The following is a 12,030-nucleotide window of genomic DNA, read 5'->3' as shown; positions in this document are numbered from 1 at the left end:
ATTTGTGAAATGCAGAGATACAAAAGAAAGAGAAGGAAATGACTTTAACCTACTACCATATAAATAGTTGTAAATAGCCTATGTTAAAATGGGTTTATTTATATTATTAATATTTATATATTATTCTGTCACCTAGAAGGTTTGAACCATTCTGACCTTTGAGATCTGATGTGAATTAGTACAGTGGGCTGTCCCCATCCCAGAACCTAAGCAGAAACGGGCTGCCTTCTAGGAGTGAGAATTTGGAGTAGTAACGGAAGGAAGATGATGTGGTACATAGAAAAGAACTTGAAGGACAGGCTCTGGGAGGCCAGAGTGGTGTGTTGGAGTCACGCACCTGAGGGTTGGGGACAGAACAGGAAGTACCCTAAGGTGGAAATTGCCAGAAACACACCCATTTTAGAACATCTGTGGCACGGGTAAACTTGGTCAGATTTTTAATGAAAAGCAAACTCTCTGCTCAGCCTTGAACCGACAGCTTTCTGGCCATGACCAGAATGGTGAAGATAACTGATAAATTTTGGAAGAATCCTGGTAAGGGGCCACTGGGTTCTCTCAGCTATGTCTCATGCCTTCATCGGAAAACACCCTTCTTGGACCACAGTTAGCTTAGCTCCTGTCCTAGGCCTTCCCAAGCCTCTGACTTGATCTTGGTGGCCATTACAGAAGCAGCTTCGTAAAGAATATCTTTATGGCCCAGACAGCTACATTGCTCACACTGTTACCTTCTATAGGTCATCTGTCCATTTCTCCTAGAGATTGCTTCTCTCCCAGCAGATTTTAATGTTTTCTGCATCAGGCTATAGAAACTAAAATAGCCCAGCATGCCTCCCATTTTGCCTTGGACAGGAAGTTCAGAGCCAGTTAGTTCTATTTATAAATGTTTATTATGTTAAGCTTACCTCTGAATCTTTTAGAACACATATATACTCTGAATGAATAAAAAATAGTACTTAAATGTTTGCCCAGGGTTAACCTTGAGTTTAAGAATAAAGAAGAAAATTCATCTCACCCTATTCACCCTAGAGCTTAGGCAAATCTATCAGTCCTGCTCTGCATTGGGCTAGTGGATTTTCATAGGCAAGCCAGGAACTTAGCGCTGGTTCATTTCATGGTTTCTATGAGACAAATGTGCAGACCCTTTGACATTGTAAGTCGGAGACCTTTCAGAATCTCCACATTCAAGAATCCTGCTAGTGGTCCAGATAATGGGAGAGACTCATTCACAAGCAAAATGACTGCATTTAGCAGCCCCCAAAACGGCATGTTTTTGCCAAAACCTTTATACATACGATGTGAGGTAGATGCTCTAACCCATTCCGTAGTATCAAACAATGGACCTCAGTTCATTGTCAGCACTCAGAATAGCAAAGGATAAATCTGCAAATGCTGCATGTCTTCTGAGCAGTCTTAGAAACATTTGGAAAGCAGCCAGTGTTAAGTTAGGACCATGACTACATAGTGTCTGAGGAAGCCAGATGAGGAAAACATATGCAATGGAAATTGTAGCGTGATCAGTAACTTCTACTCTCTGATCCAAAACAAAGGCATAAATTTGTATTTTCCATCCATGATTGTCTTTCAGTTCTTTAGAACTCCCTTATACCCCCCCACTGGAAAGTAAACAACGCAGAAATCTCCCAACCAAGATTCCTCTTCCAACTGCATTGACAAGTGGATCCAAATCACGAAATTCCCAGAAAACAAAAGGTATTTTTGTTTGACCATATGGATATTTTCATGATTCATTGTACTAGTAATTACTAGTTGTGAGTTACCAGTAATCGATTAGTAGTCATCGGTCCTATAAAAGGTTCATTGAAAAAGACCTGAAAGAAAGGAGTTTATCCTCCATTAATGATTTTTTTGTTTCCTGGTTTTTGTGTAGGTACAAATAAGTTAGTGGATAACAGGCCACCTGCTCTAGCAAAATTCCTCCCAAATAGTCAAGAACTAGGCAACACCAGTAGCTCAGAAGGTGAAAAAGACTCTCCACCCCCGGAATGGGATTCTGTGCCAGTTCACAAGCCCGGCAGCTGTAAGTATGGGGATTGAGAAACCATGGGGTCCGCTCTGGGCAGGAAAACTCCATGGGGCATATTGCTTTAAAAGGAGGCCTGGTATCTGAGGCCACTTGTACCAGCCAGCCAAAGCCCTTTGTTCAATAGTCTGCCATTGGTAAAAGTGTCGTAGCTTGTTTGGCCATGGCGGGAGTGTTTACACCAGAAAAATTAGGAGACAGTTCACACGAGGGCTCTTTTTCTAGAGCTGCTAGACCACACTACTTCCCAGTGTACAAAATGGGAAGATCTGTCTGGAGCGGTGACTCACCCAAAGAAATACTTCTTTAGGAAATTGTTAACGCAGCCATTTTTTGCCTGGCTAGTTCCTCATAACGTTTACCAGTGTGATAATCGTTTTTGTAAAAATTCAGTCTTCCTTCAGCTTGACCCACATCTTTTATGTAAACCACCTGTGTGAAGGTTTCTCTATTTTACTCACTAGCTTCTTGACCTTGTTTGTCAGACTTGGCCAAGAGTAAATCATGGCAGTAGCACAGGCTACTAAAATAAGATAGCAGTCCTCGCCTTACATACTTATGACCCAGAATAGAAGGCAACAGACACAGGCCAAGGGAAGGGCCTAATTATAGGTGTTTGGGGTCAAGAGAGGACCAGCTTGAGGACTAATCCATATGGTGTTAGAGTGAACTCACACTTAGCCAGTTTGTGCCAAAGGGAAAATCAGAGTTGAACAAAAGATTGTTTGGGGCAAAGGGGGATTTAAATGAAGACTGTGTGATTGTAGTCCTCAGTAAAGGGAAGGAGGAAAAGAACTTGGAAATCCAGGTGCATTGTATAGGAAACATGGCGCCTCTTACATTTTCACCTGTATAAGTACACTGGAAAGAGACACTTTCTGTGGTAAAACCTCTAGCCCCCTATTTTCCATGAGACTTTCTGGCACTATTTAATACTATTTTTTTTGCCTGGGATGAGATACAAACCTAAATCCCTGGTCATTAAGAGATCTTGAAACGAATCTCTCAATAGTCCTGGTGTCCAGGCTGAATGCTTTTTGTTTCCTTAGATTCCCCTCTGAGTTTCAGCTGGACACCGGTCCTAGGCTTCCACTTTGTGATTTGGGCCGTGCCGTATTAAACAGATATCACCGCCCCCCACAGAGGGACGTTTTCAGCACTGGGGATACCGGGTTCCCAGGGAGCCAGTTTCATAGGGTTGTCTGCAGCCCAGCGAGGTCAGCGTGAGCTCTGCTGCCATGAGTAACACGTACAGGAGAGAGGGGGTGTCAACAGGCACAGCCTTCAAGACCAGATAGCTGGCCGTGACAGCGTCACCACCAAGTGGCACCTGACAAACATGCTGTTGTCCCTCCTTTGGGGTTGAGGAGAAAAGGTGACCAGATCCAAACCCATGTGAGTTCGGCTCCCCACCTCAGGAGGGGAGGAACGTAAGAAATGCCAGACAAATGGTCTGGAGAAGAAAATGTTTGGAAAGCAGAATGCTCTGTTTCCTCCTCAGGCCCATCTAAGAAGGCCAGCTGTTGCCTCCGAGAGCTCAGTGCCTCGGGGCAGAGCTCCCTGTCAGACAGCTAGATGGCTTTGCCACTGCAGAAAGTGTGTACTCGCTCCAAGGCCCACATCTGCATAACGATTGTGTGTGTTTCCAAGCAAGGAATACCTTAGCCTGGTCCCACATCCTGTAACCTCTCCACTCTCTCCACTAGCCTTACTGGAAAGTTCCAGCAGGGCTCCATCATATACACAAAACTGCTACATGAAACCAGTAAGAATCAGTCTAATACACTCTCTGTCCCCCTGTTTTCTCGTCTTTTCTCCCTTTTCCACCCTTCACTGATAACTGACCTGGCTGAGATCTCAAGCCTCCAAACCCCCTGCTAGCAGAGCTGCACTTCCTAGGCTTTCCAGGGGGTAGATCATTCTCCACTCGGCTGTGCTAGCCGGCACCTCACTGGAAAACCATGTGGAGAGATTGCTCCACCCCCAGGCAGGACCCCTTATAGCATGGTTCCCTAGGCCCCTAGGAGATGCTGAGAAAATTCTCTTCGAATAACATCATGACTTTAAAAGACAACAAATCCAAGGGTTTATTGAAAGGCAAACAGAAAGCCCCAGAGGAAATCTGTTGAGTCAAAAAGTTCTCTAATTGCACATGCCCTATGCTATTCTTGGTCACCTTCTACCTTCCCCCCATCTTCTCTTCTTACTTCAAGCATTAGTCCAAAAAGTCTTCTTCTGACTTAACTTCCCCTCTTGTATTCCGACATTTACTGAGTTACTCCTGGGCTCAGTGAAACACATCCCATTGGAGGAGGACTGTCCCACTGCCGACAGTGCCCGGCTCATTTCTTGGGGGGAAAGGGTAGTCAGAGAAGATGTCCTACAAGGGGTGGCTGGGAAGGATCAGGACAGTTGTAAATATAATGGTCCTACCACATAGAGGTGACACCAGACACTGCGCTGTAGGAGCTTCTGAGGCAGGCAGAAAGGTTGAGAGCTTTGAGATGGGCTGTCCCTGAACATGGGCATCAAGTCAACAGACTACAGAGCATATAGGAAAGGGATTAACCACATGATCAAGGGTGAGAGCTGGTGGAGTGGAGGCAGGGACAGGGAATAAGGGGCCAACACCACTGAGGAATGCCAGAATCCTGGGGTAGTTGCAAGGCGGCACTGGAGATGGGGAATGAATGGCTAGCTCAGGCTTTGAGAAGAAGGGGGCTTAGCATGGCAGTGCCATAGGTGCTGCCTTGATGCAGCCAGGGAACATGCAGCTCCATCTGGGCTCTGAGCCCTGGGGGCTTGGGGAGAACCACGGGTGTGGGAGAGAGTCACAAGGGAAGTGGAAGCACTGTGCTGAGCTGGCTTCTGGTCTTTCTGGACGTGAGATGAAACAGACCATTCACAGAGACTGGGAGTAGAGCAGGCTGTCCTCGCTGTAGACAGGGCCTGCACGGGCCAGGAAGGGCCGTCAGGTGGGGATGGAGTGGGAATGTGCCCCGGCAGAAGAGTGTGCTGGGCAGGGATGGGAAAGGAGGGTGACAGGACGGGGCCGTTGTGCCAGGAGAACTGCAGGGAGGTGCGCAACCACACACCCCAGGAGCCCATGGGGGCTGAGCTCACAGAGGCCACGGCCCCCATGGCTGGGGCCGCATGCATCCTCGCCAGATGATGCCATTTTCTGAAAGAAGTTATGTGTGTTTCCTCTTTGTGAGTGCAGAATTAATATTTTATTTATGTAGGCTTTTTCTTTTTTAAATCTTTCAAACAGCTGTGTACACATTATCCTAAAGGGCAGTAGGACTCTCCAGGAGCTCGCATCCTTGTGCTGTGGACTGGGGCAGCAGCAGGGTAGGGTCAAACTATAGGACTCAGGGATGTTTTGCCCGCCACCCCCACACGTGTCTGGGTGGAAATACAGGGACTCTGTCCGGTCCCAGGCACTGACTTTCCCTGCCCACCCCTGAAGGACAAGGAAGAGCCGCCTTCCCAGCCTGAGCCGGGAGAAGCTGTCCAGGAGCATCTGGCAGAGCACTGAGGAGCGGTGAATTAGAATGCCTCATTAGACAGAGAGACACAGGACTTCCTTTTTCCCTTTCAAACCTTTAAACAAAACACATGTAAAAGCTTTCTTGCTGGCTGTTTTTTTTTTTTTTTTTTAATTTTTTATTTTTTATAATCATATATTTTTTATATACATATATTTTTATCCCCAGGTCTGTGAATCACCAGGTTTACACACTTCACAGCACTCACCAAATCACATACCCTCCCCAATGTCCATAATCCCACCCCCTTCTCCCCAATCCCCTCCCCCCGGCAACCCTCAGTTTGTTTTGTGAGATTAAGAGTCACTTATGGTTTGTCTCCCTCCCAATCCCATCTTGTTTCATTTATTCTTCTACCCACTTAAGCTGGCTGTTTTTGTTTTCGTTTTTGTTTTATAGAAGCGGTCGAGTTCTGCATTCTATCAGAACATCAAAAGTAATTTCAAGAGTAAATATCAAAACAGTACATTAACAAGACCATTTATTTTTCATTTCCAGCTACCGATAGTCTTTATAAACTTTCTCTGCAAACCCTCAACGCAGACATTTTTTTGAAACAACGCCAGACCTCACCGACACCTGCCTCTCCCTCTCCCCCCGCTGCACCTTGCCCGTTCTCGACCCGGGGCAGCTACAGCAGCATCGTTAACAGCAGCTCCAGCAGGTGGGTCCCTGGCTGTCCCCCACCCTTCAGGTAACTAAGTTCGGTAAATGCTTGCACTCTTGGATTGGAAGCGCTCAATGGCCGCAGCCTGCTGTCCCATCCCACCGCTCCTGTCCTCTACCATCTTCTGCCCTTTCCTGGGGTTGTTGCCCGACCCCAACTATGCATCATTTAACTTAGTAGAATTACTTTCTAATTCAGGAGGCAGTGAGCATCCTAAGTATTGAAGATCTACAGCCGCCCTGTGCATTGAGGAAGCGGCTCTACAGGATGTTTATTTCACCCTTATGGCTGCAGAGCTCAGCAGTTACAGGCCAAGACCGGCCGGCGCAAGAGCTGCTGCACCAGGTGCCATGCACAGAGGCGGCAGCCTCCCGATGGGCAGGCAGGACCCCGCGATGGCGCTCCTTCGTGGAGGCCCAGAGCCCCCCCCCATGTTTGGCTAACTTGGTGTAACAGCAACCTCAGTAAGAGTGAGGAGTCCGGGACGAGTTCTTAGTGCCAGAATGCCCCCAGTGCTGCACGTTTTCCCCACACACACACCTGCAAGCCAAGCCCAATGTTGTCACCGTCCCTGCTCTGCCCTTGGGGAACTACCCAGCCTGAAATGACAGGCAACCTGCCCGGTTTTTCTCTCTTGCCAAAGAACTAGAGGGCAGGCTGCCCTGCTTGGGGGGGCCCTTGCTGTACTGGGCCCCTTACCAGGTCCTGACAGGCCATAGACCAGAACCCTGTCACGTAGTATTGCCTGCCAGTGAGCCCTTGGTCTCCTCCTCAGCCCATGACCCAATGGCTCCCTACACAGTGTTCTTTAAAATGGGATTGCAGCTTTGCCAGCCCCTAAATGTTCATCCCTGCCCTGGTCTCTTTTCTAGGGGCCTTCTGTTTTCACACCTTTCCCCCAAGTCCCTTGTGTCCCATCAGACGGCACAGTCTTAGGTCTGGCAGCATTTTAGGTGAGGCCAGGCCATACTTGGGGGGCTGTCCTGGGCTGTTTCCAGCTCCCCGTCAAAACCTGGGCCCAGCTACAGTGAGGGCACTGCATGGGCTCAGTCTCGGGGCAGCCAGACCACCCAAGACAAGTGCCCCCAGCAGGCCTCCAGCCTGGACTAATGAGGAATGGCCTCTCTCTTTGCTTCTTCCTTCAAGTGACCCTAAAACCAAGCAGCCAAATGGAAGCAAACACAAGTTGACAAAAGCAGCCTCACTCCCTGGCAAGAATGGCAACCCTACTTTTGCTGCAGTCACAGCCGGGTACGACAAGAGTCCAGGTGAGTGGCTTGGGGTCCTATCTGTCACACCTGGGCTTTGGGCACAGTAGAATTGCCTTTTATTGATTCAGAGTCCATTGTTACAGGCGGGAATGGCTTTGCTAAAGTTTCTTCAAACAAAACAGATTTTTCCAGCAGCCTTGGCATTTCACACACTCCTGTCGACAGCGATGGCTCAGACAGGTACAGTAGACCATTCTTAATCAAAAGAAAGCTAAAAGGCAGGGCTAGCTTCTTCCGTCCATACCTGTGTTCCCCACGAGATTCCAATTAGGCCATCCTCTCAGAGCTCTGGTCTGTTGGGTGGAAGCAGAAGGCCCAGTGGCTCCCCCGACAGAGGGCCAGGTGTGTGTCCGTCCTACTCCCCTGTCACGGTCTGTTGTAAGAAAGGATGTGAGCACATAGAGGAGAACAAACTATGCCTGAGAGTTGGTACGTGACAGTGTGTACTAAATACTGGAGATGTGCTCTCCTGACCCTGAGCAACCCTCCTGGGCACGGTGACAGGCAGCGATTGCTGTGGTTCATTTCCCAGGTCAGTAACAGTAAAGACTGTCCGTACAGCCCCAACTCAACCTACCCTGTACTGAAAGGGGTGAGTGCTGGATTGGAAATTTTTTAAATCAATCTTCCATTACCAAAAGATCAACATAAGGAAAAAAAAGAATACCTGTTCTCTCCACAGAACACCTGCTTTGAGCCTGGCTCACAGCTCCTGCGTAGGCTAGGAGCTCAGAACCTCTCTGTGCCTGAACCCTTTTTGGCACAGGAGCCTGTCTTCCATAGCCTGAGTGCCCCCTGGTGACGCAGCGCCCGCTGTCTGCGAAGCCATGTGTAACAGGCCTGTGCGCACTAACCAGTATACATCTCTGTGTGTTGCATTTTCCTCCTGTAACATCCAGCTCGGGTTTGTGGAGTCCTGCCAGCAACCCCAGCAGCCCTGACTTCACACCCCTCAATTCGTTCTCGGCCTTTGGGAATTCTTTTAACCTAACTGGTGGTGAGTGTTTAACACTAGACCTGCAACTAATAAGCACATGGACAAAGAAAAAGGAAGATGAGGTCTAGTTTTATGTGTGGAGAAACACACTGAACTAGAAGAGCCTTTTTTTTTTTTTTTAAAGCTTTTACTTATTTGGAAAAAAAAAAAAAAAAAGATTTTACTTATTTGAGAGTGAGTGAGAGAGCGAGCGAGCACAAGTGGTGGGGCCAGAGGGAGAGGGAGAAGCAGACTCCCTGCGCTAAGCAGGGACCCTGAGATCACGACCTGAGCCAATGGCAGACACTTAACTGACTAGGCCACCCAGGCGCCTCCAGCCTGTCATTTTGTCAGCACGTTTCTTTGTCCCTGTAGTCAGGCACTGACAGAAAACACGCAGGCTGACTTCAGGGCAGCCGGGCTGTTGCAGCTTTCCCAGACAGATGCCTGGGCCCAGGCCCCATCAGCCCTTGGCACAGCGGCCTGTAGCAAGGGAGGCCCAGCAGGAACCTCTCTAAAGGGCCTTCTCTTCTACCCGCCCACAGCCCAGGCATCTGGTAGAGCCAGCTCAGTGCTAGGAGTGCCAGCTGGTTTGTGGTTCCCAGCGGTTATTTAAGAACTTCAAGAAAGGATTGTGTGTCTGAAAGGCCATGCTGGGCTCCTTACTTGGTGTCCCAGACTAGAGGCTGCAGTGTGAGCTTTGCTTTAGCTGCAGTCACGTTAGCAATGGGATGTTTGCACTGTGTCATCCAGTTAGCGGGCCGGGTAAAGAGCTCAGACTGTGTGCCGTGCACTCGAGTTCTGGGGAACACCCCCTATGCCCCGTTCTCCTCAGGCTGTGGTGGGAGCTGGCAGAGCAGGTGAGGGGCCGGCCCTAAGTGAGAGCTGGGGGGACATGTGCCTCTGAGTGAATGCCCCAGTGAGCATGGCAAAATAATACACACTTAATTGCTTCCTTATTTGCAGAAGTTTTCAGCAAACTTGGGTTATCTCGGTCATGCAATCAGGCCTCCCAGAGAGGCTGGAACGAGTTTAGTAGTGGCCCTTCGTACCTTTGGGACTCTCCAGCGACAGATCCCAGCCCTTCCTGGCCAGCCAGTTCCAGTTCCCCGACCCACACGGCCACAGTGAGTACTTGGGGCTCAGCCTCACCTGCTCCCTCATCACTCCTGCTGTTACTGTCACTGCTCCTCAGGCGGCACTGACGCCGTTACAGAGGCCGGAACATGGCCTGGAAGGGGCAGATTAGTTCTTCTATGGTCCTCATTGCCGTGTCTTCATACTCTGCCCAAGGGACCCACGGGTATTCCTCAGCGATTACAGTCAGGAAACTATAGGAAGCACAAGTGAGCTCCAGTGGGGTGGGTCTCTGAGCTGAGCCAAAACATTACCGCCTCTTCCCAACCTGCAAGTCAGGCCGCAGGTGTGGCTGGCAGCCAGACAGCGGCAGAGGGTGGCCTTCACCCTCTACGACCTGTAGGCTGTCGAGCCCCCGGCAGCAAGCTGCTGGAAGGGTGCATTAATTTTGCTTTGGGGGAGCACCTTAGCTTGAGCTTTTCCAGTGTACATTTGTTGGTTTTTCAGCTAAATTTTTCTGTCGAGATCATGCTCCAAAGAAGTATTCTTGCCAAGATAATTACTGGTTTCAGCTTTCACAAAATGATCACAGAAAAATATCCTGCTGTGATTCCCTCTTCATTCTCAGGAAAACTAAATTAGACATGCAGGGTTGAAAGTAGATACTTTACCTTCTTTACTTGTAAATCATTCTGGATTCAGCTTTAGAGAATGGTTAAGCTGCTTTTAAAATGGGTCAGTAAATATTTTAGGCTTCACAGGCCATCCTGCTTCTTTGCATCTGTTCCCCTCTGCTGCCGTCATGCGGACATGGCCGGACGGGCCCTCCCCCAGCGGGGCAGTCATGTGCCCGCAGCCCTTTGACTTAGAAACAGGCAGGGCTGGGTGTGGCCCACTGTGGTTTGCCAGCCCTTTAAGAGAGCAGACCCATCTGCTCAGATGCTGAGATGGCTGTACGTATGAAACATTTGTTTCAAAATAAAGAAGGTGAAACCACTTCTGGCCCAGCCCCAGTTTCTAGCATAAGCGTCACCCGCGTAGCACATGTGCGCCTGTCAGCCTTGATGCTCCATGCTGCGTGTTTTCTGTCTTCTCAGTCGATCCTTGGCAACACCAGCAGCTTGTGGTCCACCACTCCATTCAGCAACTCGATCTGGTCCAGCAACCTGAACAGTACCCTGCCCTTCACCACTCCAGCCAACGCGCTGCCAAGCATTGGCCTCATGGGCACAGAAAACTCCTCTGCTCCTCATGCTCCCTCCACCTCGAGTCCAGCCGATGACTTGGGGCAGACCTACAACCCATGGCGGATATGGAGCCCCACAATCGGAAGAAGAAGCTCCGACCCTTGGTCTAATTCACACTTCCCTCATGAGAATTGAAATTAGGCAACAAAACAAAACAAAGTGGGGGCCCCTCATCTAGATCATGATATGCCAGTTTTTGAGACATCTTTTTAAGGCTGTTACTGCTGTAGCTTCCCACTCCCCACCCTCCTCATCTTTGCAAAACAGATTCAAGCAGGGCAGGCTTGTACCACTCGCTTCTTTCAGATCTTTCTTGCAATTATGATAATATGAGATTTGCTGTTGTGCTTTTAGGGAAAAGTCTGGACTCAGCCACAAACTCTCTAATAAGACCTGTACATCTGAAAACCTTAGCTGCTATCAAGTCTCCACCACCTGTCTTCTTTCATCCTTTATTTATCTGTCTGAACACAAATTTGACATTTACAGCTAAGGAGATAATTTGAGTTGATTCAGAAGTCCTGGCATGTGACAATTTTATTAAATTACCAAGTTTGGTTTTTAATAATTTCGCAATATTATGCACCAAGATCTAATTTTAAAAATGTATGAGGACTTTGTGCTGAAAAATACAGAGTATTTTTTTAAAATAAGGCTGTCTTGGTTTAAAAGCAGATTACAGAAATGTAAGTCAACTTTAAGAACCGTGAATGAATGTAAAAACATTCGGTTGAGACCATACGCATTTTCTGTGCTGTTTGTACTTGAGGTATGTACCATTTGTATACCTGAAGTTATTTTAACGATAAACTGAAATGCACATAGCCAAGTCTTGGGATACAAGATTGAATGTGTATTTCTTAAAAATACAACTTTGTGTTGTACTTTGAAATAAATGATGCTTTTTTCAAAAGCCTTGAATTGTTGTGTGTCTCTTCTTTACAGTAAGATGAATTTATTCATCACTGGATTCTCTCACCCCAGAGCGTACCGTTCTATCATTGCCTTATTCCGTGCAGTTTGATTTATTGTGGCTGGAAACCCCTGTGGTCTAATTAAATTCCATGTCTTTCCATGGTGGTCACTGAAGGTCCTTGAGAGAAAATAATTGGCACATCTAAAATTTATTCTTCCTTTTAATTACAAGTGTTTAGACCCTTTTGCAATTTTTCAGATCCCCTCAGATGCTCCAAATGGAACCTG

At 48.0% G+C, this 12,030-nt stretch overlaps 1 protein-coding gene across 1 annotated transcript in view; it reads left to right on the top strand.

The window, feature by feature from the left end:
- Window positions 1-11,740, top strand: part of TMEM131 (transmembrane protein 131) — a 214,486-nt gene extending 202,746 nt beyond the window's left edge. Inside the window, exons 34-41 of the mRNA XM_059134680.1 lie at window positions 1,586-1,710; window positions 1,889-2,038; window positions 6,088-6,253; window positions 7,403-7,524; window positions 7,611-7,707; window positions 8,427-8,524; window positions 9,470-9,630; window positions 10,678-11,740. Of these exons, the coding sequence (XP_058990663.1) occupies window positions 1,586-1,710; window positions 1,889-2,038; window positions 6,088-6,253; window positions 7,403-7,524; window positions 7,611-7,707; window positions 8,427-8,524; window positions 9,470-9,630; window positions 10,678-10,962 (1,204 nt within the window). The 3' untranslated portion in view covers window positions 10,963-11,740. The remainder of the gene's footprint in view (window positions 1-1,585; window positions 1,711-1,888; window positions 2,039-6,087; window positions 6,254-7,402; window positions 7,525-7,610; window positions 7,708-8,426; window positions 8,525-9,469; window positions 9,631-10,677) is intronic.
- Window positions 11,741-12,030: the final 290 nt, after the last annotated feature.

The sequence above is a fragment of the Mustela lutreola genome, chromosome 9 (assembly GCF_030435805.1).
Source record: "Mustela lutreola isolate mMusLut2 chromosome 9, mMusLut2.pri, whole genome shotgun sequence".
NCBI lineage: Eukaryota > Metazoa > Chordata > Mammalia > Carnivora > Mustelidae > Mustela > Mustela lutreola.
The sequence above is the reverse complement of the archived record's forward strand: the minus strand, read 5'-3'. Positions and strand labels throughout refer to the sequence as shown.